Below are 26,241 nucleotides of genomic sequence, written 5' to 3'. Positions count from 1 at the left end.
GGGTATCTTATAATAGACGAACGGTCCACCTCTAAAAAGATGCTTAGAAAGTCAAGGTCACCGACCACGAGGAGAGGCCAGGATGAAACCTTTTGTAATCGATGCATTGAGTTACTGCGAACAAAAAACCTAAGTAACATCTTTGTGTCCGAATGGCAGGTAATTTGTTATTAACAAAAAAATTGCAAAATAAAAATTTTGCAAAAAACGCTCTGCAATTTAATTTTCTGAGGTAAATTGGGCAAAAATAAACACTTTTTGTCTCTTGACATTTTTTCGTAGAACGCTTCCTTTTCGAACTAGGGGCGATTTAAGGTCGAAAAATAAGATCCACTTCTTATTTGTGGAAGGGCGAAATGGGCGTTGACTATTATATATATATATGTACCTATCACTCTTTAGACTACAAAAGTTATTACAAATTTTTAGTTCTTTATTGTGGACTGACAGTCCGCATGCGACTGCCCATGTTCCACTTACAAGCGCTGGAAGATTAAAAAATTTGTTAAATATATCAAAATATACTTATCAGGGTCTCATTTTGTTGCAAGTGGAAGGTGGGCTTTAGCATATATCTATTATTAAAATGGCCTTTGCAGTGAGACCAGTACCTACATTTCAGATATATCAGAAATTAAGATACGTTGGCTAAAGTACTATTTTGATGAGTACCTATTTTCTTTTCATCAAGAATCAAAACTGTATCTTAAGGCGGTTTTCCACTAAACAGACAAAACAAAAATAAAATACAAACTTGTGTCGAATAAAACAGAACTTTAACTATTTGCAAACTTTTTGAAGACTGGCGTGTTTTGCGACAGTTGGAGTTTTGTTTTTCGGGTCCCACTTCAAAAAGGCGGTTTTCCACTAAACTTCCACTAAACGGACAAAACAAAAACAAAACACAAACTTGTGTCGAGTAAAACAAAACTGTAACTTTTCGCAAACTTTTTGAAGACTAGCGTGTTTTGCGACAGTTGGAGTTTTGTTTTTCAGATCCCGCTCGAAAGCGGTCACATCAAAAGATTTCGACGTGTTTTGAAACTCAAGTCTTTTTAGTGGAAACGGTCGTGTTGTGTTTTCTATTTAAGTGATCCATCTATGTTGGCGTTTTCTTCTTCCCAAAAACAATATTTTAATCATTAATGAATTATAGCTATTAAAAAATATATATAAATACCCCCTGTATATTATTGCAAAAAAAAATTAGGGGTTGCCATTTAAAAATTTCGAGTTTTCCACATATTCTGAATTTCATATTCGATAAATTTATTTTGACCACCCTGTATAAAAACTGGAATTTTTTTCATGTCAAATTTGATAAAGTGTCTAGGTCTAGGTCTTTCTCTACAAAATGTCCAATTTGCACAAAAAAATAAACCGGGAAAACTAAATTTTGCTGACAGTCTGCATCTGTCAATTTTTGTTTAAAAATCGAAATATCTCGGAAACGGTCAATCCTAAGTATGGAGTGTGCTATATGTTTTCAACTTAAAAATAGATGATGTTTCCAAAAATGCAATAATATACAGGGGATTTCATTTAAAATAAGCAAGTTAGTATCGACTTCCGGTGTAACCGGAAGTATGATGACCTTGAAAATATTTTAACTTGGTGGGCCCCACGGTCCGTATTACACCATCACAAATTCAAAAAAGAGATAGATAGATAGTGTTAGAACACAAAAAGTGTTTACACACGTCAAAAAAAATAATTATAGTAGCAATACAAAATCATTATGAAAAAAATAATAGTAAAATACATATACAACACAGTACACACACGCGTATAACAAGGACTTCAGTATAAACCAGCCATAACTAAGAATAAAAAAATCTTCTCTAAACATGTTGGCTGGTTATTGGAAAAATGTGTTCTGACTTCCTCGTGACAACCAGTGGAAAAGGACTGAAAACAAAAACAAAACTCGAACAAAATGTAGCCCGCTTGATGGAAACAAGATTTTTGGGTTTGTTTCAGTTTTGTTTTTGTTTTGTTCTAGAAAACACAAACAGGACATAAACTCAACTCTCCGTTTAGTGGAAAACCGCCATTACGATTGTTAGAAATTATAGCAAATAAAATAATCGACTTATCTAACAACATTGATTTCAGAAATATCGCAGAGTGACACAATGTACTTTACGATAATTACGAAAATAAACCTGTGTTAACAGTAAACCTCACAAACTGGTCTTAAATAGGGTTAGTGGCATTAGTGCCAGTTTGTCTGGAAAATTTAAATGAGGATTCTATAAAAGTAGTGGTGTATTTATCTTCATGTGATCTAAACATAAATATAGCCTAAAAATATTCACTGTTTGAACAAGCAATCATGTCCAAAATCAATGTGGTTGGCGTGGTGAGAATGAATGAATGAGAGCTTATGCCAATGTTAAATTGAAAAGATTCAATGGTTTATCATCTATTTAAAGCAATTAAATGAGGGTCTCCACAAACTATTACAAAGAAAATATTTAGATCTCACCTCATGTAAAGGAGAGACTCTGGTAATTAGATCACAAGAATTTCAAAATTTATATCTTAATCTTCTCAAATATTTTTTTCTGATTTACATTAAAATGTAATTTTATTCTCTAATAGCTGTTTTACTTGGACAATTTATTCATGAATAAATTCACGAAATTCTTCATGATTTAATTCACGAATTTATTTGTAAACTGTTTAGTTTTACACTGCTACAGACTTCATGAATATCTTTGACACATGAATATTATTGTATGAAATTGGAAATATAAATCTCTGCCTGCTTTTTTTTCCAACAAAGGGTGGATTAGGACAACACATGGATTTGATGTTTCAACTAAAAAATAATTTATTGTTCACTAAAAAAAATGAAAACCTGAAATTTGTTTTAACAGTTTGTTAGAAAAATTACAAAAAAATCATATTTGTTTCTGTTTTCTAGTAGTTTTAACATTCGAGGACACTGATGGTACAGTCTACAGTCTGGTAAATCTACAATTTTTTTCAATGAAAGCCTGATCGTATATTACATTATACAATTGATGATCGTTCATTAACAATAACATACAGGGTAGGAAAGTACCGATGGTCTATCTGAAGTTACGTGAGAGCGATAAAGTAAGCCATAGAAATCCATGCGATAGAGAAAGATGGCTATAATGAAGGCGTCTCTTAGTCACCGCCTGTTTCGCCCTTCCACAAATAAGATCCACTTCTTATTTGTGGAAGGGCGAAATGAGCGTTGACTATTAGACGCCTTCATTATAGCCATCCTTGTCTATCACATGGATTTCTATGGCTTACTTTACTTCTGATAGACCATCGGTACTTTCCTACACTGTACATCCGAATATTACACACACTCAACTGAAAAATTAGTTGACTTTTAAGCATTTGGCTTTCAGTATGTTTTTTATGCTGATAGGAACTTCAGCCCAGCAAAATCATTTCAAAATCATGACATTTTTTACTGCTTTATCTTAACGCAAATTAGAAAAATGTTATTAATTTGACAGCTCAAATGTATCAAAAAGTGGAATGCATGAAATAATTTGTAAACAAACTATAGTTGTTGCTGCCTTTGTACTAATTGATTTTATTATTGTTTAAAAGGTCAGTTTTAGCATCAGATCATGGAGTTTTAGCTGTAATACATTATGTCAAAATTTCATTAGAATAAAGGGTGTCCCGAAATTCTGCAACAGAATTTGGTCATAGATTCTTAAGACAAATGTAGGGGACCCGTATTTTTTCTTTTTGCCAACTGGCCCCCTCTTTCGGAGTTACAGCCCCCTGAAATCTGCCCCTAAGAAGTCTTTTTTATATCTCAAAACCATGTTGTACGAGAATCACTAAATTTGGTACACAGAGGAAGACAGAAGACACTTTCTCGTGGGCCCCCTTGTCTTTGAAACCAGAAAAATTTGGTCGTAAATTTGATTGTTTTAAAAATTGTTAATTAGCTAGAAAGCCATTGAATTTAGAAACTTTTTTGTCTTGATATTTGTTTCGTAAAACGCAATGTTTTTAAGGAAAATGACAAATCACAATATCATTCAATCACATTTTGATATTTTTCTCGAAAACATTGCGTTTTGCGAAAAAAGTATAAAGGGACAAAAAGTTTCTAAATGTAATGGTTCTCTAGTGGACTGATAATTTTTAAGAAATTTAAATATGCAACCAAATTTTTTTAGCTCCAAAAACAAGGGGGCCCACGAAAAATTGTCTTACAGGGATTCCCCGCCAAAAAACATAGCACCATCAGATTTCACATGTCATAAAACCCCTGTGTACCAGATTTAGTGTTTCTCGTACAACAGGGTTCTAAGCTATAAGAAAAAGATTATTCTTAGGGGTGGACTTTAGGGGGCTGAAACTGCGAAAGAGGGGGCCATTGGCAAAAATAAAAAATACGGGTTCCCTAAATTTGTCTTAAGAATCTGTTACCAAATTTTGTTCCATGAATTTCGGGACACCCTGTATATAAGGTGGTTTCAAACTCAGAATACAAAACGTAAATTTCTAGGTACCCTTTTGGTGTATGATATCTCCATTATTAGGAACATTAGCAAAAAATATTCTGGGATTTTTTTGGTCTTTCTTGTCTGCTTCTAAAATATTAATAAATACTTATCGGACACCCCGTTTACACTAGAATTTTTATTTGCCTATCGAGATTGGAAAAAAATGGCATACCTGTCCAGTTAAATGATTCAAGTAACTGTTGTAGGATTTAAAGTTGCAAAAAAAGTGCTAGATGCATTAATAAAAATAAGTTGGTAGGTTTTTTTAAACCAGAGGTATTGGTGGTATTTTGAATTAACCATAGATTAGAAAAATATAGTAATATAGTATGTTTTATTTGATATTTCAAAGTTGTAATTGCTTTAGGAAAATCTTAAGGTGATGAAAAAATAACAAACATTTTAAGTCAAAGCTAAATTGTCTATATTGTTTCATAATTTTGTTAACACAGAGTACATATTCTATGTATATTGCAGTTCTTTCAGTCAAAATAAGACGATTTAACTAAAGTTGCCTCTATTTAAGGTTGCTTCTAGGTGGCTTTGAAGTTGGTAAAAAAATTGTTTTTTGAATAATAAAATATTTGACCAATTTAACCAATTTGGTTTGTTTATACAGGGTGATTCGGTTATAATATTAAGGGAAGATAGGGTTATTAATTTTAAGGGAAGATAGGGAAAAATTAGTAGAATACGAATATGCATTTAAAAAAATTTTAAAATGCGTATTTATGCTGAGAAAAAATATGTTCAAATCATTATTTAAATCCCTTTTCGGACCGCTACTGACCGCTGACCCACAAAGGTTTATCGAGAGTGAATCTTATACATACCGGAATATTCAGTCATTAACCTAGCTTTTAATATGTTCTTAATCCATAGTGAACGACAACGAATAACAGTTTTCACTATGTTTTATAATTATTGAATATGAGTTTTTAGTACATATTATGTTAAATTAATTATTATTCAATATGTAGTATGTATACCTTAATGTGCGACTTGTTAAAGTACAGCTAAATAAAACACTCATCCGCCCATTATACTTTGTTAATAATGTTGGCATTCGATATACTTTAATTTTGTAACCAATTGCAAAATTCAAGATGGCTGGGGAAATCAGTTGTTTCACTTCAACGTTTGAAAGCTTTATAGGCCGCCTGCGCGTTCTCTGTTGCGAAGTAGGGCATCGAATTAACGGCAGACTAGTATAATTTTTTTTTTTTCGATTTTCTGTTTGTTAGGCTTTCCAAATACGTGGTTAAAATTAATGACATTATGACTGAATCACCCCAGTGACTTTTTCATATACTTAACTTAACTAAATTTATAGATTTTACAGAAATGGGAAAAATACCCCCACTCCTAGAAGAATAAGCTCATATTTTTTTACATTTTTGTCATAAGCAATGGCCTTCTTTCAAGTTCTTTTTTATGTAATTAATTACTCTAATATTTGATAATAAAAAGAAAATAATGCTTTGTCGAATTCATAAACTTGTAATCAAATGATCCATTTTCAGTAAATATCACTTCAAATTTAAATTTTTTTGCAATTTATGAACAGTGGTCTCTCACTGAATAGGATTCACTTACAATTTGGAAAATGGGAGAAATCTGAGATAAGCAAAATTTTTCTTTTTGGACTGAATTATGTCTTATTAAAAATCATTGTCATTTCCAATAATTTTGTGAAAGAACATTAACATAACAATAACTAATAAATTAATTATGTGGAAACCCTAACAAATAAAAAAAAATTAAAGAAAAAATTGGGGAAAATTCTTAATTCATTGATAAAACAAAAACTGAAGTTGTTAGGTCACCTGCAAAAGGTATTTTTCCCGTTTCTGTAAATGCAATGACTAAGGCTACTAACAAGTAACACTACCCAACTGTCACTCACCGCTCGGAATGAAACTTGGCACATCGATAGAACTCCAAAAAATATTGAACATGTATTTTTTTATTTTCTCGGAATTCACTTTCAAGGAGTAGACACCACCCCTAGAACAAGGTAAGAACGAAAATCTCCATAAATCTCCATAAGTGAAATAAAAAGAATACATATTTATCAACCAAACTCCCTCTCCCTATCCACCCAAAGTAACTAACCCTCCCACTCCAAGCATACTCCTCTCCTAAACTAATCAACCCCTGTACCCCAACATCAGACGCCCCATCCATCCATCTTAACCAACCAGATACTCTTGCACTCATCAACAGCACGGTGTGCTTGATTAGCGTGAGTCCTCTTGCCTCTCCCGTTCGGGGTGCTTGATTAGCATGAGCCTTCTTGCCTCTCACGGGGTTAATTGGTTTGGCTGGATAGGGTAAGTGAGTTTGGCTGATATACAGGGTGTTTTTAAATGAAGTAGCAAAAATGGTACCAGTGAATGTAGAGCCAACAATAAGAGGATTGAAGTAAAAATACCTTATATGAAAGTTGCACCCCTGAGGCGATATACCCTCTTAAAGGAGGAGATTGAAATTCACATTTTAATTTTTTTCTTTAACATGAGGAATGCTAGAGACACGAAACTTGGTATGAGCATCCTACTCATAAAGAGACAACTTTTCAATATTTGTTCGATCATTGGCGTATTTTATAAAGGAGTGAAACAGTCATAACAAATAAATTGTTATTTATTATATTAATAAATTGACACTTTCTGTCAACCAATAATTAGTACCAATTGATTAATTTATTATCAGAATACTTCTGGCAAATAATATTTATACCAATAACGAATATGTCGACATGCTCCACGTGTTTTTCGAATCCAGAAAAAAATAGTAATGCTGCAGTAAGATTATACCACCAAAGATGTCCAAACCGACCGATTCCTCATATACAAACATTGGCCTTGGTGGAAAGAAGGCTTTGCGAAACTGATAAAATTCAGCCCAATCGTAAGGGTGCCAGAAGAAGGCGTAATGTCCGAACTGTTGAAACTGAGGAAGCTATACTGGAACATCTAGAACAAGACTGTGGTACAAGCACAAGACAGGTGTCCAGGCAACTGCAAGTTTCTCACAGTCTTGTATGGAATGTAGCTCATGAAAATCTTTTATACCCTTTTCACCATCAACCTGTGCAAGAATTGAATCACCCTGATTTACCTAATCGCGTGGATTTTTGTCAATGGTACATTAATATTTCCAGGCATGACTTAAATTCCCTAATAAATATACTTTTCACCGATGAAGCAAATTTTCCTAGAGTAGGTGGTAACCATCATAATGTTCATTCATGGTCGGAAGAAAATACTCATGAAATATTTGTTTCAAGATGTCAACATAATTTCAGTTTAAACGTTTGGATGGGAATTGTAGGAAATACTCTAGTAGGTCCTTTTGTTCTTCCACACAGGCTTGGAGCGGCCGAGCATCTTAGATTTTTGAATGAAAATCTTCCAACATTACTTGAGGATGTAACCCTCGCTACACGTCAGGTGATGTGGTATATGCACGATGGGGCGCCTGCACATAGTACACTTGCCGTTAGAGAATGGTTAAATTTAAATTACCCGAATCGCTGGATTGGTCATGGTCATGATGTCCCTGTTTGTTGGCTTACACGTTCACCTGACCTAACGCCTATGGATTTCTTTTTGGGGGAACACATAAAAAGTATTGTTTATGCAACTCCTGTTGCCTCCTTAGAAGAACTACGCTTAAGAATATTTCAGGCAGCAGATGACCATCGCAATAACCAGGAACTGTTTGTGCGAGTGCGTTATAACTTCAACAGACGTATTAGGTTATGCTTGCAGAAAAATGGAAATTATTTCGAGAATATCCTTTAAATTTAATTTTGCATTTCTTATTTTTCGTTTGTATTAAATTTTATTTCAGATAAATAACTTTACCTAATACATGTTCCATAGTTATAAGTTATCAAACATTTTTCATTAATTAATAACAAATTATTCTTAATGTTATTATTAAATTACCAACTTATTGACAGAAAGTGTCAATTTATTAATATGATAAATAACAATTTATTTGTTATGAGATCCGCCTACTTTATTTTTACAAATTTTAGCAATTACCCCTTTAGTGAATGATGACGCATCTAACTTTTTTACTAGAAAAATATCGGTTTTATCGAAAAATTACAAGAGGTAAAAAAGTTGCACAATAAATCAGTCTTTCCAATAAATATTTTTAAATAAATAATTTGCTTCATACAAAAAATTTCTAATAAAATATTGCAATGGAGTTGACTGTTTCACTCTTTATAAAATACGCCAATGATCGAACAAATATTGAAAAGTTGTCTCTTTAGTAGGATGCTCATACCAAGTTATTTATGGCTCTACATTCACCGGTACCATTTTTGCTACTTCATTAAATTTTTTTTTTATTTCATTTATATTGATTTTCTCTCTTTTACTGTCATGTAGGGGTGGTTTTTATCCCTTGAAAGCGAATTCTGAGAAAATAAAAAAATACGAGTTCTATATTTTTTAGGGTTGTATCCATGTACCAAGTTTCCTTCCAATCGGTGAGTGACAGTTGGGTAGTGTTACTTGTAAGTAAAAAAGTAACATTTGTTTATAAATAATACGTTTCATTTAAGTAAAAAAAAGGCATTTTAGAGTTATTCGGAAAAAAACAAATTTATTCTCATCTTTGAAGTGCTCTAGTGGTTAAACGAAGCAAGTTGAGATATAAGTAAGGTTAGCTAAATTGTCTATTATAATTTTGAGTTCAACAACTTGAGGTAGTTCCACATACACGGAATATTGGGATACCCCGTACAGCATATGGTCTAACACAGCTGGCTTTATTTTTAACATAGTATTTTTCAGGTACCCTCTCAACATTAACCAATGCACTTGATGAAAAGGTAAAACTTGATTATTTAGTAATGATAATTTCTATAAAATTATTATCTCCAATGTTTCAGCTGCCACCTAAAAATGGGTTAATAATATATGAAGCTAATATATCTACTGAAATTTCTAACCGGTTTGCCAAAACAGATGTTGTATGGAGAGTGCATAACAGTAACGAGAGAGCAGCAAATGCGGAATTTAAAGTGGTCTTAACAGAAACAGCATTTATTAGCGCCTTTTCAATGGAAATTGAAGGTACAACTCACAAATCATATATAAAAGAAAAGGAAACAGCAAAGAATGTTTTTATGGGAGTAAGTACTTATATCTTTTATGATATATTTGTAAACTTTATAAAATTAATTTTTCGTTAGAGACCCTTGAAATTCCTAAGTACAGTCTTTTTTTAATATCTCAGAACCCCTGTTGTACGAGAATCACTAAATTTGGTACGCAGGGGTTTTATGACATGTGGAGTCTGATAGTGCTACGCTTTTTGGCGGGGAACCCCCTTAAGACACTTTTCCGTGGACCACCTTGTCTTCGGAGTCAAAAAAAATATATTTTTTCTTAAAAATTATTCGACTTCTAGAAAGCCATTGAATATAGAAACTTTTTTGTCTCTTGATATCTTTTCTATAAAATGCAATGTTTTCGAGAAAAATGGCAAAATGCGATCGAATGCATATCGTGATTTGTATGATATTCTAATTAAATTTAATTTTAAGAACTGAATTGTTACTAAAACTTCACAAAAACAATTTGAAACTTTAATAAAACAGTTTGTATGTTTATTTTTCAATTCACAATTATTTTTCATGAATTGCAGGCAAAGAGTGACCACAAAAACAGCATATTTTTAGCCTATTTTCTCACCCTTGCCAAAGACCTTAAAAAAATCCTAAAAATATTCTGCACATGTCAAATTATTGGTAATGAAAAATCAAGATGAGCATATTTTTTAGTTTTTCGAAAAATGTCGAATATCACCCCTATGATATGATGACACAAAACCGAAATGTATGAATAATATCAATAAGAATAAAAGCAATTCTTATTGTATTTTTTCTATAAAATAAAATCTTACAAACAGGAAATAATTTATTTTCATGATTAATGAGGGCGTGATATAGATTAAGTCCACCCTTAAATTCACTAAGGGGCTTAAATCATCCCCTAAATACGGCAAAAATAAAAAATTACTTGAAAAATCTAGGAAAAAGTAATAGGATATTCTAAATTATTAGAAATTCAAATCGTGTACTTCTCAGTAGTGTCTATAAGAAAACCCCCCCTGTAACGAAGGGGTGAACTACCCCCGAACATACGAAAATATCATATTGATATAAAAAAACTGTCGAATATTTTATAATAGATCTTACTTTTCTGATTAGAAAGATTAAGCTGACTTGACCTAATTATTCCAAAATTTTTTTTTATAAAAATCAACCCTCATCATCCCCTAAACATAAAAAAATCAAAAATATTTGAAAAATCTTGATTTTTCAAGTAATTTTTGATTTGTTTCGTATTTAAGACATGACTTAAGCCCCTTAGCGAATTTAAGGGTGGACTTACAACTATATCACGCCCTCATTAATCATGAAAATAAATTATTTTCTATTTGTAAGATTTTATTTTATAGAAAAAATACAATAAGAATTGCTTTTATTCTTATTGATATTATTCATACATTTCAGTTTTGCGTCATCATATCAACCTCTAATTAGGGGTGATTTTCAACATTTTTCGAAAAACTAAAAAATATGCTCATCTTGATTTTTCATTGCCAATAATTTGACATAATATGCAGAATATTTTTAGGATTTTTTTAAAGGTCTCTGATAAGGGTGAGAATATCACTCTTTCTGAGTCCAATAATGACATCTCCTGACGATTCTAGCCCAACAGTTAATCGGGAATCGATTTCGAAATGAGTTTTCTTCAGTTAAATTCAAGATATTTCCTTCTTGATAGTGTTAACAAATGCCGTCTTCCTGCATTGGGTGTTCTTACCATTACAGAACCCGTCTCGATATGTTGCCAATGCACACGTGAAAACATCGAATGATATGGATGTATTTGTTGTGGAAAATCTCACAATTTTTTCGACAAACACAGAAAAGATAATAATCTGATGATAACTGTCATTGTTAATTGCGAATGTCAGCAACCTACGATTAACACGTAGAATTTCATACAAATCACAATATGCATTCGATCACATTTTGTCACTTTTCTCAAAAACATTGCGTTTTGCGAAAATATCAAGTGACAAAAAGTTTATAAATGCAGTAGCTTTCTAGCAATAATTTTTAAGAAATTCGAATATGTTCCAAATTTTTTTGGCTCCAAAGACAAGTGGGCCCATCAAAAAGTGTCTTAAGGGGGTTCCCCACCAAAAAGCATACCACTATCAGATTCTACATATCATAAACCCCTGTATACCAAATTTAGTGATTCTCGTACAACAGGATTCTGAAATATAAAAAAAAGACTATTCTTAAGGGGGATTTCAGGAGGCTGTAACTCCGAAAGAGGAGGTCGCTTGGTAAAAACAAAAAATACAGGTCCCCTAAATTTGTCTTAAGAATCTGTGACCAAATTTTGTTGCATTAATATCGGGACACCTGGTATATCATTTCAGTACTTTTTAAGAGAAATTCAATTATTTTAATAGAAATATAAATGAATATGAATAAATGGAAATGTGCCGACCAAGTTATATTTGTGTATAAGCTCTGGTCATCCCTATTGTTGGGTACATATGGATGGAAATATTATGAAAAATTTAAGTTATCGACTAAACACAGTCTGTACAATACTACTGAGATAGAATTCCAAGAAGACCCCTGCTTCACTTCGTGGAATTAACACATGAGGTAAAAGATGTTGGCTGTGTGGCATTGACCGTAGCAGCTTGCAGTGCATACTGTGTTTTGCAGTTACAAAGATATGTAAATATATCGTCCTGCACATTTTCAGTGTAGTTTCTTATTAAAATTATTAAATGGGGGTGAAAAATAAAAGAAAGGATTTTAATTCCCAGATGAAGAGTATCTTCTTTAAAGTGTATAATTATTTTAAACCTATTTTTCCAAATGAAAATAAAATACAATTAAAAAACACTGTTGTAGCTGATACAGAAGTATTTTTAGCCACTATAGGGATAATCTTCAGTGAAAGTGTCGAGTTACAAGCTCTAAATAATGATGATGGTGAAGTAAAATTTAGTTCTCCTAAAAAACGCAAGAGAATATGAACAAAAACAACACACCAAAATGGAAACAAAAGGATATTAGAAATATGATTTATAATTTTCACATTTATGATTTGTACTGTAAAAGAAATAAAAACACATTTTAATCCAAAAAATGTACTCTTTATATATATTTATTAAGTACATATATTATTTTAATATTCTGAAAATAATGTGGAAAATTTCAAGACACCCCTGTCGCTGTAAATTGTTATAGTAATTCCGATAACAGGACTTTATTGGCTTATTTTTTTCTTGGTATTCTATCTCAACAAACATTGTATGGACTGTATTTTGTAGTAATTTCCTGTAACTGATTTTTCAATAATTTGGTAAACCATTATTTGTTAAATTTATTTTTTGATTATTTTAATTAGTGGTAAAAACTGGAAAAAGTCAAACTGGCTAACCGGGTTCCGTAAAAACTGATTTTTTGTAAAAGCAGTTAGTCAAATAGTGGTTAAAACTGGATATTCCAATACCGGGTATTCGAATAACCGAATATCTGGTTACTTCAATAATGGCCAAAACTGAAGATCTGTTTGGTGTTTTGAAAAACTGACAGGATATAGGATGTTATTCACATATTCACATATTCACATACAGTAAAACTCGGTTATAGCGAGCATTCACGGGAACGCAAAATTTGCTCGTTATACGCGAGTGCTCGTTATAGACGTCGCCGTCGCCAACTATGCTGAAAATTATTGGACATGGACACATAATTATAGCTGCATTGCACTTGTATTTTTATTTTCAAACATATAATATTATTTATCTACATAACATAGATACGTATAACTGTAGGTAAGTTACATTACATAGCATTTATTATTAACGAAAAAATTCTGTAATATTTTTCTGCACCACTCTTTTGCTTAATATCTCCTAACTGATATTTCTTTGCAACCGATCAGCGGTATTTAAGAACTGCTCGTTTTCCGGATATTTGAATTTGACATATGATACTATGGTTTTTAACGCAGAGATGGCTTCATGTGTCGAAGGAACTGTAACCTCATTGCATCCCGTCTCTTCTTCATCACTTTCTTCATCTATTGATGGGTTAATCGCTAATTATGTGATTTGAATTTCATTTGGGAATTCAGCCACTTCGAGATTTTCGTCTACCATGTCGTACTGAACCAAGTCAAAGACGTCAAAATCGGATATGTTGTTATTTCTACTAGTCATAACAAGTTTTTCCGTTCATTTGATGTCATGTGCGTAAAAACTGGTTCTACGATAACTCGTTATAGTTGAGCTCACTGTTTACGATAACTCGTTATAGCCGAGATCACTGTTGCGCGGGACCAAAATCAAAGCTCGTAATAGCCAAGCCAAGCCGAGTTCGTATACACGTGTTACATAGGGAATTCGGAAGGGACATTTCAATTTGCTCGTTATAACCAAGTGCTCGTTATATCCCCTGCTCGCTATAAGTGAGTTCAACTGTATTTTAAATTTTAAAGTTAAATTTAATGTTAAAAGTTAAAATGTTAAAACAGTTACAATTATAAACTGTGGTTCTTCAATTTATTATTTAAAATAACCGGTTTTCAGGTTTCATAAAAATCCAATTTCAATTGCCATCACTAATTTGAATAGATTTGCTTTTTAAACAATGCAATTTTAAATTATGTAATAGTATTTAAACTGCTAAAATTAATTTCTTTATCCTTTACGGTTATTAAGTTGAAACTTGGATTAAAATTGCTGCATAATTTAATTTTAATTCACTCTTAAAAGCAATTGCTTTTTCAATTTGTAACTGGTTGTACCTTCAATGTGCAAGAAAAATTGATATCACCATAAATATTTACAATTTTGAAAGATAATTTTTTTGACATAATTATGTATTCGATTAAGATTCACCTTGATTTATAGATAAGTTGTTTGTAGAAAACGAGCTTCTAATAACAGTAGTGTGGCAGAAGTGTTACACTATTTTGGAGATACTTTTCCTGATATAGACTGCTATTTTTCTGTTTCTTCAAGACTCATGGTAAATCAATGTCAATTCTTTCCACATGAATTGGTATTGTCCGAAATATATTATTATGGCATGCGGAAACTGCAGTTTTAAAAAAAATGTTATTTGTTAACGTACCTTCATAGCCTTTGTCCGATTTACATCTAATTCGACTTCATATTTGTTTTATACTTTATACTTAACTCTACAGATGCAGATAATAAAAAAATATTTTGGCAAAAGCTATACCGAAAAATGTATTTTTTTGAAGGTGAAAACATTTTTGTATATGTTTGTGGGAAAACAATTACTGTTTCAGAAAATATTTTTAGTATTAAATGGACCTTATTTGATTTCATTCGTGACCATAGGTAAAATTTTTTGTAATTTATATTTTTATTGCACGGTTTAAATCGTCAGTACTTAAATTGATGTGTGCTAATTCTGCCCGGGTTCGATTGCCAAGATCGTAGATTAGCTATGCTTGTACGGAGGATTGGCACCCTCTGTGCAGGTATGGTAGGGTGGAAGAATGTTGGCTTGGGTCAATGTGAGAGATTGACGCAAGTTGGCATTTGACCATCCCTCCAATTAATGAGGTTTTTTCCTCATTCCTGCACTGAATGGTGGTTAGGGCCTACCAACATGTCATTCGTGGGCTCAAATGTGACATGCTTAATAATAATAATACGCCGCCTCCTCTCCCGCACAAGTCTCCGACTTCTGGGCTAATTCTCGTGGTTAGAATGAGGGGTAGAGATATTATTATTATTATTGATAGTAATGATATTTACTAATTTTACATTTAAAAGTGTATTTAATAAAAACATATTTCAACAATTTGTTGTGAGACATTGTGAAGGAATACTGCAACTAGTGCAACTAACAGCAAATCATTTTAGTGTTAGTTTGTGCTACTGTTATCATTACGAGTTTTATATCATTTCATTTTGACTGATATATATTTTTATACAGTGCGTCCCAGAAATAACGCAAAAAATTCGTATTTTATTTTGTGTTGCCTTTTCACAATAACGCTAAAACATGTCATTTAGTAAATAGGAATTGACGTTTTGTCACGTTGCTTAAACCTTTTTTGCACTATAAATTTTTAAGCATAAATGGATAGCCCTTTTGAAGGGAAATGTGTCAATATAGGGCTTGGCCTACTTTGACAGGTGCGAAAAAAGCCAACGAGTGGAACGGACATGGTTTGAAATAACAACAAAAGTAGGTATCATAAACTGATGCGACAACAGTGCTACAGCAAAAAATGTGTTTCGGTTGATTGTAGGCACATGTTTTTATGTAGATTGGGTAGGTTCACCCGATCACAGCGTCTCGGCATTGTTTTGAAGACGACAGTTAGCAAATGAAATAGTGTCTCATATCATTGTGACAGTTACAAATACCATAACTTTACATTATGATGGTGCTGGGTAGATATAATGAAGTACGTCAATTATTCAATGCCAAGTATCCAGAACAACCAATACCTCCTTCTACAGTACGCAGATTAGTACGCAAATTTGAAGACGCTGTTAGAGATCTGTCTGGATCCGGAAGGCCAACCAGAGTGATGGAAAATGCTAGGCAAAATGTTATGTTTAGCTGTCACTGAAAATCCACACACTGCTGTTCGTCCTACCGCCAAAAACGCCAACACATCAATACATAAAAACATGTACCTACAATCAACCAAAACACAAAACATCTACAAATTCCCATTTTTTGCTGTGGTACTGTTCTCGCATCAGTTTGTGATACCTACTTTTGTTGTTATTTCAAACCATGTCCATTCCAATCGTTGGCTTTTTTTTTGCACCTGTCAAAGTAAAGTAGACTAAGAAACCCTATATCGATGCATTTCCCTTCAGAAGGGCTATCCATTTATGCTTAAAAAAATTAAGTAGTGCTATTTAAAAAAAATGCTGATGACATCATAGGTTTGTGTAACAAAAATGACAATTCCTATTTACTAATTGACGTGTTTTAGTGTTTTTGAGAAAACGCAACATAAAATAAAATACGAATTTTTTGCGTTACTTCTGGGACGCACTGTATAATATTAAAATACAGTTTCATTCTAAAATTATTAACAAATATATGTTTGTGAAATTAAAAAAATATGCACTTAGAAGTGATTGCAGAAAAAATAAATGTTTACATATAACAAAATAAAGTTTGGTCGCCATCTTCTCTAATTGTTAATTTTTTTCTGTTAAAAGTATTTAAATCATCTTAAAATGTACTAAATGACATTTTTTTTTTAGTTTCGTAATATCTCTGAACTAGCGAGATAATGTAAACATTAGCCTTATTTGGCTCACCTTGTATAACATTAATATGATTGCTTCAAAATATTATTGTTTGCTTTCTAGGCTGTAGCTCAAGGGCAAAGTGCTGGTCTCGTTGAAGCAAAAACTAGGGATTCCAAAGAATTTGTAGTGTCAGTGAATTTGGAAGCTGGTTCTGTGGCAGTCTTTTCTTTGACATATGAAGAAATGCTGCAGAGAGTGCACGACCAATATGAACTGGTGTTAAATATCTGTCCAGGTCAAATCATAGATGATTTAAATGTGGAGGTAATGAAGTTTGAGTTTGTTTCCATCTATTCCTAAAGTTACATTAAGGGCCTTTTTCAAAACCTGTAGTGAGTGCACATGTTTTATGCTGAATTGTTTCTAGTTTCATTGATGTTTCTAAAAAACCACGGAATATCTTTTCTAAATTAGCCATATTCTGCACATTCAAAAATGTTTTTATTGTTCATCGCTACGTCTGCATCGAAATAAAAAAATATGCTGACTTTAAAATAATAAAAGTAATCTGTTTCACATGAAAGTTCGCGGACTCGAAAAATGTTGTCTATAATACAATAGTATATTGTGTGGTAAGTTGTTTATTGCCCAAGAGAGCGGGCAATAGACAACCGCACGAATTGCACATACTATTTTTTATTACGAATGCAGTGAAATCATAGAGTCCAGGGCAATTCATAGGCAATTCGCGTGCGATAAGTAATATTACCGCACACAAATAAATAGAGTGGGCAAACAGCTAGTTACCGACCTAAAAAACATGCGAAAAGATAGGACTTATTCTTCATTAGTAATAAAAAATTATTTTCCATTGTAGTTTCACTCGCTGCCAATTTTATACAGTTCGTTTAAAAAGGTAACAACAAGCAACACTGATAACATATAACCGACTTTGGAAGCTGCCCAGTAACGGCATAGACAAAAGTTAAAGCACCATTTAAAAAATATTAATTTCAGATTGGTATTCTGAGGAATGTGCACTATTATCTCTAAAAAACTGACTCCCACTTGAATTTTCACTCTGTAAAAAAGGGGAAACAAGATCTAGTTCTTGATTCATGTAATTTTATGTTTTTCAGGTTCGTATTAATGAAAGCCGACCCTTGAAATTTGTAAAAACACCACCTTTAAGATCAGGGGACAATATAAGAACAAATGCAAAGTTTGACAAACATCTTGAGCCATGTTCTAATATTAAAATCATAAATTCAAAGACTGCTTGTGTTAAGTTCCGTCCTGATTCTGCGGTGCAGAAGAGAATGACACATTATTTAGGAAACAAGGTTTGGGAAGGCTTGTCAGGACAGTTTGTTGTGCAGTACGATGTAGAAAGAGAACAATGCAATGGAGAGGTAAGAGAAGAGGCATTTTAGTTCCATTATTTTTTGCATTCCAGAGTTGAAAATTATGATCAATTAAAATTATTTTATATACGGGCCTGATATATGCCAGAAACATAACATCTAAAAACCTTGTTATAGTACAGTTATTAAGAATTCTGTTGGCATTTTTGTTTTGTTATGAAGAAAAGGTGAAGATCTACAGAAAAATTCTTTGGCTTTTCTTTAAAAAAAAACAAAAATTCTATATCATAATTGATCGAAATTCTTGGAAAAGTTGAAATTATTTTATTAACTTTATCTGGTATTTGTTTCCGCTATCTTTCTTTGCGTGAAAACTGTGTAGTTTGTTCTAACCTGAAACAGCCTTAAAGGTTACAAATGTCATTAAAACAAAACTGATTTTCATATACTAAAATATTTCGACAGATTCTTCTAGCCCATAACAGCAATGGTTCAATGTCAATATTTCCAATTGATGCAATCAAAAACACCAATAACAGTACAAAATTTGACCAGAGAGCTCCACCTGAATCTCTGTATAAACAAAAAACAGTTATGAAATAATGTCCATAAGTAGCATAATTATTATCGAAATATGTATTAAATATTTAAAATCAATCTTTTGGAAACAATTATTAAAAAATAGAAGTGTTATGAGGGAAAGCCATTAAATATTAGAAGTTATTTGATATTATTGTTATAAGAATGCTTCAGAGAACATGGTTAAAAAAGCTTATGAAAGTTATCATAAGTTTGTGGAGACTCTTTACAAAATATCTAAAGTTACGCATCCTTCTTAGACCGTCTTGTTTTGCATGTCGAAATGTAAACATCATAAACGTGTAACATCGTTCATCGTAAAAATAAAATCATTTGGCGTCTTAATAATAATACAGTGCCTTCATAAATGTCCAAGTCCCACGTGACCATGACTGTTAGGCAACTAAATTTACACTAGAGGCAAATTCAGAAGATCATCCAGTGGAGAACATATTACATTTCTTTACAAACATTAAACTTTAATCTTCAAAATGTTCAAAAACGCATTTTAAACATTTTTATTTACATAATAATGATGCCTACTCCTCTAAGATATTTAAAATTTTTGTCCCATTCTACAGGGTGTTTGGAAAAGTTGGTACAAAATTTAAGGAGGTGAAAGTAGAGCGAAAAATAGTAAAAAAAGTTGCTATAAACATTGGCCCTCCTGAGCACCGTTACTGAGATATGGCCCTCCAAAGGAGGCTTATCATTTGGATATTTTTTAAAATAACTTTTTTTCTGATTAAGATAATGGAATTAAAATTTTAGGTAATAATCATACCATAAGGATCTTTAACTATTATAAGTTTCATCAACATAAGTAAATAAGGATAGTTTTCTAGCTACCCTTAAAAGAAATTTTTTGAAGTTCTTTTATTCCTTTGAATTATGAAGCAAATAATATTATTTTTTAATGAATTTGACTTTTTTGAAGAAAAAATGTCCCTACTTTTTTTTCGAAATCTGCTTAGTTTAGTCAGAAATAATTATTTTTTAAATAATGTATGGCTCAGAACAGTAACTTTTTTTTAACATTTTTGCATAGTAGGCATCTTTCATGGTGACAGTTTTGTTGTAATGATACTAATGATTGTCATTTTCGTGTGCTATTGTTTAAATTCTTATGTTTCTTTATCTTCTTAGTTGTGATCTTTGCACTTAACTTTGTATTTCACTCGATTTTTTTACAACCATGAACCATCATGAGCAGACGCTCATTTTACACATGCAGTAGGATTACGTTAAAAAAATCCTAAAATTACTTCGTCTAAATCTAGTCTACGCCTCCTTGGATGGTCAAATTCACGATATCTTGGAGTTAGGGCTCCTAATTCCATAGCTTTTGCATGAATTTTTCCAAACAATTTTGTAGAAGGTTGCCTTCTATCAAGGAAATGTTGCCGATACTCTTTTTGAGCCGCCACACTATTTCCATTACAGAAATCATAAATAAAATGCATATTGGCATATTCACGGTTAGTAAAAGCATGATGGTTCATGGTTGTAAAAAAATCGAATGAAGTGCAAAGTCAAGCACAAACATCACAACTAAGAAACGTAAGAATTTAAATGATAGCACGGGAAGGTGACAATCATTAGTATCATTACAATGAAACTGTAAAAATGAAAGGTGCCTACTATGTGAAAATATTAAAAAAGTTACTGGTCTGAGCTATACATTATTTAAAAAATAATTATTTCTGACTAAACTACGCAGAATTCGAAAAAAAAGTAAGAACACTTTTTCTTCAAAAAGTCTAATTCATTAAAAAATAATATTATTTGCTTCATAATTCAAAGGAATAAAAAAAATTTGAAAATTTTTTGTAAAGGGTAGACTATTCTATCCGCGCGCCATTATTCGATGGCTAGAAATTGGCCTCAATGATTTGGGATCGAGGGGGATTATCCCTCTTTATCCTGCCTCATCTCGTGTAGGCCTGGACAGCCTTCGTAGGTGGGCCCCATCCGTCGTCTACCCCGACCGCAAATGCGACCGGTGTAGGCGCTTTGTGGGACCTTCTTTTGTCCTGGCTGGGCCCCGCCGGCTAGGGCCCTTTCTTCTGGCGCTCTTCTTGCTTCGCCGGCTCGTCTGTGTCAACCCCGGGGGTGGTGTCATGTTTATGGTTGGGTAGGGTAGTGCGGCTATGCAGCCTGGGATGCGCTTTGCTAAGGTGGCCTTTAGGCTTGCGTGGGAAGGGAGAGGTAAGGAGGGTATGGGGGGGTGTGTATGTGTGTGTGTGTGTCGTTGTCTTCGTTTCTTGATCCTAGCGGTCTCTGAAACAGAAAAGGTTAGCGGGCAGGGGGGGGGGGGTGTCGTTGGGGTGGTCACCCAGGGTCAAAAAGTTGGTGTCTAGGTCTTTTGTGTTTGTCGGTCACGTCGGGTACGTAGTCAACGGCTTGCCTGAGGAGGGGATTGTCATGTCTAGCGGCTACGTCAAACCGTTTCTCCGCGTTTTGTCTTATTGTCTGTGTAGCGTTTGTGTATTGTAAGTCTCGTAATATGTCAGAGTTTCTTACGTACCAGGGCGCGTCGGTGGCCGTGCGGAGGGCTATGTTTTCCACAGCCTGTAATGACTTTAAGTGGCTTTTTGCCGCGTGACCCCACGCCGTGGAGGCGTAGGTTAGCTGCGGTTGAAGTACCACCTTGATAAGCGTTCGCTTATTCCTTAAACTGAGGGTGTTTCCACCTTTGAGTAAGGGATAGAGCCTAGCCCTGGTGGTCTTCGCTCGCGCCACCGTCTCCACGATCTGCGGTTTCCACGTGAGACGCTGGTCCATCGTCACGCCCAGGTATCGTGTTTGTCGATTCCAGGAGATGGGTTCCTGGGATAGTGTCAGTCTGTCGAGGTTTTGTGGGATTTTTCGTTTGGTAAAAAGGATAGCCGAACTTTTGTTGGGATTAATTTTGACTTTCCACCTGTTGCACCAGGTTTCAAGTTGGTCTAAGGAGTTTTGGAGGAGGGAGACGGAATATCTAGTATCTACGGATTGGGATTATTCTATCCTTATTTATAACCGATTTTGATGAAACTTATGATAGTTAAAGACCCTTATGGTATAATTAATACCTACAATTTTCATTCCATTATTTTAATCAGAAAAAAAGTTATTTTAAAAAATATCTAAATGATAAGACTCCTTAGGGGTCATCCATTAATTACGTGAGGTTTTTAGGCCACTTTTTTACACCCTCCCTCCCCCCTGGTGATATGTGGTGAGGTTGTAAGCTACGCCCCCCCCTATCTAACATCACGTGTATCTGTTTTTGTTAAAAAAACTTCAATATTTTCAGTATATTTTTTCATGAAAATCAATAAAAAAAAACAGCAGCGGTTGTCAGCCAGCGCGGGCGGGGCGACGGACGATCTTACAAAGATTGACTACGTCAATTGCGCGTTACTTATCGAGATGTCATATCGTAGCTCACAACAAGGCATTCTCGGGCATGGTTGCGCGAAAATATACACGTGATATGAAACAACAACCCCCCCTCCTCCAATGTGGGCAATAGTGATGTTATCCAAAGCTCCCCCCTCCCCTATTTGGACCTCAATTAATGGATGACCCCTTATCTCAGTAATGGTGCTCCGGAGAACCAATGTTTATAGCAACTTTTTTTTACTATTTTTGGCTCTATTTTCATTTGCTTAAATTTTGTACCAACATTTCCAAACACCCTGTATATTGAAAAAGTATTTTTTGATTAAAAATGTTGTTCTCTTAAAAATATAGGATCTTTTGTAATCCACTTTTATTCTAGATAAAATAATGTTAATAAAATACAAAAAGTTCCAGTCTTTTATTAATGTTTTTTCAATCTTGACATAACACATTGTGTTTTTTTCAGGTAACAAAAACATATTATGTTAATGAAATTTATAAAGCTGTGCAAAATAATCACCTTCGTTTTCCAAACACAAATTTACTATGTGTTTCATTTGGTGTTATAATATTTATTTTATCCTCAATTGCTGTTTCCAGCTCTTCAAGTGTGTGGAAAGGCTGTTTAAATATTTTAATTTTGATATGGCCAAACAGATAAAAATCTAAAGGTGCCAGATCAGGGCTTCGAGCAAGCCACAAACCCCTAGTAATCAATATATCACCATAAAATTCATGAAGATATCTTGTAGTTTCTGCTGCAGTATGTGCTGTGGCTAAATATTGTTGAAAATACCCATGCTACAGTTCAGCGTCGTACATTAATTTCAGGACTTGTTACAGTTTCGATCTTTATTTATTGCTCCTATTATTGGTCTTCTTGAAACTGCTATCCCTATCTCTATCTTCTGATCTAATCAAAGTAAAACTGTAAGATTTTATGTTGATGAAAAAATTAATTTCAAAGATATACTAATTAGTGGATCCAAGATGGATTTTGACTTCGCGAAAATTACTGGAAGAGAGAACTTTTTATTTTTCGCTTTGTAAAGTTGTCAGAAACAACATATAAAAAGTTACCAACTGCTAAATTATTTATTTAATAAATTAGTTGCAAAATTACAGTTTTTGCAAAATATAATTTAAAAAAAAAATTAACTGTGCCATTCGAAAGAACAGGAAATTTTACATAAAAAATGTTAATAAAGTTTTTTTCTAAAATGCGAATTGAAGGCTGTAGAATTTTTTTTCTAACGTACGAAAAATGAGATGGGCGGCCCCCAAATATGGCTCTCAAACAGCGCGCGGCCTCGAGCGCGCTACACTAAATTTGTTATAACTTTTGATCTAATTGATAAAATCGACCTCACAAAAATTTAAATGAAAGAAGAGTCATCCGGCTATTAAAATTTTATGTCTTTAAACTTGAGAAAAAAAAATTTATATACAGGGTAGTCCCGAGGTAATGGGCCAAAATTCATGGGTAGATTCCCGAAGCAAAAATATTGCGATTTAGCCGAACTTACCTTAGTCCAAAAGTTGATAGTTAAAGAGATACAGGGTGTTAAATGTAAAATATTATTTTAGTTTATTTCCATTTATTTCTTAATAAATGCAAATATCTACACAAAATTTTGGGGTTTGGGGTTCTTTGGATAGAGGAATTGAAATTTGTTCACATTTTGGTTATAGTTCATAGAGGGCGCCAGCTGCCGTAGATTGAAGGTGTTGGAAACGACATAACTTTTTTGTACTTTAAGGTATCTCATCTTTGGTATCAAATTCTTATTTTCCAACTTTTTTTACACAAAAAAGGTAGACTTTATGAAAGTAGCTGTCTCGCACCGTTTCCGAGATATTTGGCTTTGAAACTTCCAATGCTAATAGTTGAAATAATTAAAATAATTTAGAAATGTCAAAAACAAGGGTTTATTTAGAATTAAAAATTGTAATGAACAGTAAAATAGTAAACATTAGTAAAAAATATGCCTTTTTGACAATAATTGCTCAAAATGTCCACCTCTAACTTCAATACATTTATCAACACGTTTATTAAAAGATTGTCTTATTTTAAAGTATAAATCCTTAATGCGAAATGACTTTGCAGCATTTAAAACTTGCTGCCAAAGTTCTTCTTAGGTGTTTATAGTTATAAACAACTGATTTCATGTAACCCCAAAAACTAAAGTCTCGGCATTCTATCTCACATTTATGTATATACAATTTAAATTGTAAGCTAAGATGTAATTTTAATTAGTTACGAATAATACTTAATAAAAAGTAGCATACAAATGACACCAATAAGACAAGTGGAAAACGTCAATTATTTGATTTTCATCCAAATCCTACTAAAAAAAATTTTACCGCTAAATTATTAATATCTGTAGGTAGTTAACTGTAATTTAATGTAACAGCATTGGAAATTTTAAAGCCAAATATCTCGAAAACGGTGCGATACACCTACTTTCATAAAGTATACCTTATTTGTGTAAAAAGAGTTGGAAAATAAGAATTTGATAACAAGGACGAGATACCTTAAAGTATAAAAAAGTTGTCGTTTTTAACAAATTCAATCTACTGCAGCTAGCGCCCTCTATGAACTTTAACCAAAATGTGAACAGATTTCAATTCCTCTACCCAAAGAACTAGAAACCTCAAAATTTTGTAAGGATATTTGCATTAGTTAAGGAATAAATGAAGAAAAACTGAAATAATATTTTACATTTAACACCCTGTATCTCTTTAACTATCAACTTTTAGACTAAGGTAAGTTCGGCTAAATCGCAATATTTTTGCTTGGGGAATCTACCCATGTATTTTGGCCCATTACCTCGAGATTACCCTGTATAGTATGTATGCAAAGTTACGTCATTTTATAATTTTGTACAATAATAATAAAATAGCTGTTATTCTTTTAATTTTTAAAATAAATATTTGTAACTTTCACAGATTACTCTTCAAATGACGATTGAAACAGTGTGATATGGAAAAAAATCTTAAAAATTTAATTTGAAAAATATTGAGCTCAACATTTTCAATAATTTTAAAAAATCACAAATTTGACTTTTTAGGCCATTCTTTATAGATCAAAAACTATAGTTGTAAATGTGATATTGAAACTTTATGAGAGCACTTTTTAAAGCTTAAAATCTCTACTTTAAGATAGTGCATTTCATTTTTCTTACAAAAATTTAAATAATATTTAGTTGAAAAAACAAAAAATAAAAAATAAAACTATTTCATGAAAATTCCGTGAAATTTATTGTTAAATAAAGTTTAATAATATACAAAAATTTTTTTTTTTTGTTTAATGAACCATCAGAGAATTAACCCTTAAAACCTTAAAAAAAGTAAATCCAGCGAAAAATAATTTTTTTATATATAGTAATAAGTGGAAAATTGTTATAACAGCAAAAAATAACGTTTTTTGATGAATTGATTTAATATTCATTTTTAAAACGTATATTCTGTATCTGAAATTGTGAATATAAGTTCTCTTATATGTAGACACAGATATGAGTCTAATATACATATACAGGATGGGCCACCAGTAACGTCTCAGTCGCTAGGGACCAAAGGGCAAATGTTATAGAAACCTGTTTAGGTGGGTATGTGTAGGTTGATTACTGCTACATTTTAAAAATATTTTGAAATATACAGGGTGTCCAGGAAAAGCGTACCATATCAAAGTTATGTATTTTTAAATGGAACACCCTATATTTTACTGCATTTTTGAAAGCACCGTAAAAAAATAGGTGAACTTTATTAAAGGTTCTGCATACCTAGGATTTACAGTTTGTGAGATATTTCAATTTTAGTGAAAATGCAGGCTTAGCGTAGAAATTTAATATTAGCAATAAAAAAATTATTTTAAGGAAGCAGCTTTGGAGGGTCTATTTTAGATCCTTGAAGTTATAAATTGTTATATTTGTCGTCACTTAGTATTATACAGGGTGTTCAAAAAACTGCTGAATACTTCTCTCAACTTTAAACAGCAATAACTTGGTTATTTTAAATGGAACACCCAGTATATTTTTACTTTGGGAGTTAGGAAATTTAAA

At 32.7% G+C, this 26,241-nt stretch overlaps 1 protein-coding gene across 1 annotated transcript in view; it reads left to right on the top strand.

The window, feature by feature from the left end:
- Positions 1 to 26,241, top strand: part of LOC108910259 (inter-alpha-trypsin inhibitor heavy chain H3) — a 70,909-nt gene that overhangs the window by 4,250 nt on the left and 40,418 nt on the right. The window contains exons 4-7 of the mRNA XM_018714812.1: positions 9,332 to 9,369; positions 9,430 to 9,672; positions 16,971 to 17,174; positions 17,990 to 18,262. Coding sequence (XP_018570328.1) covers positions 9,332 to 9,369; positions 9,430 to 9,672; positions 16,971 to 17,174; positions 17,990 to 18,262 — 758 coding nt within the window. The remainder of the gene's footprint in view (positions 1 to 9,331; positions 9,370 to 9,429; positions 9,673 to 16,970; positions 17,175 to 17,989; positions 18,263 to 26,241) is intronic.

The sequence above is a fragment of the Anoplophora glabripennis genome, unplaced genomic scaffold, assembly GCF_000390285.2.
Source record: "Anoplophora glabripennis isolate ALB-LARVAE unplaced genomic scaffold, Agla_2.0 scaffold336, whole genome shotgun sequence".
Lineage (NCBI taxonomy): Eukaryota > Metazoa > Arthropoda > Insecta > Coleoptera > Cerambycidae > Anoplophora > Anoplophora glabripennis.
This window is presented reverse-complemented; position numbering and strand designations above follow the sequence as displayed.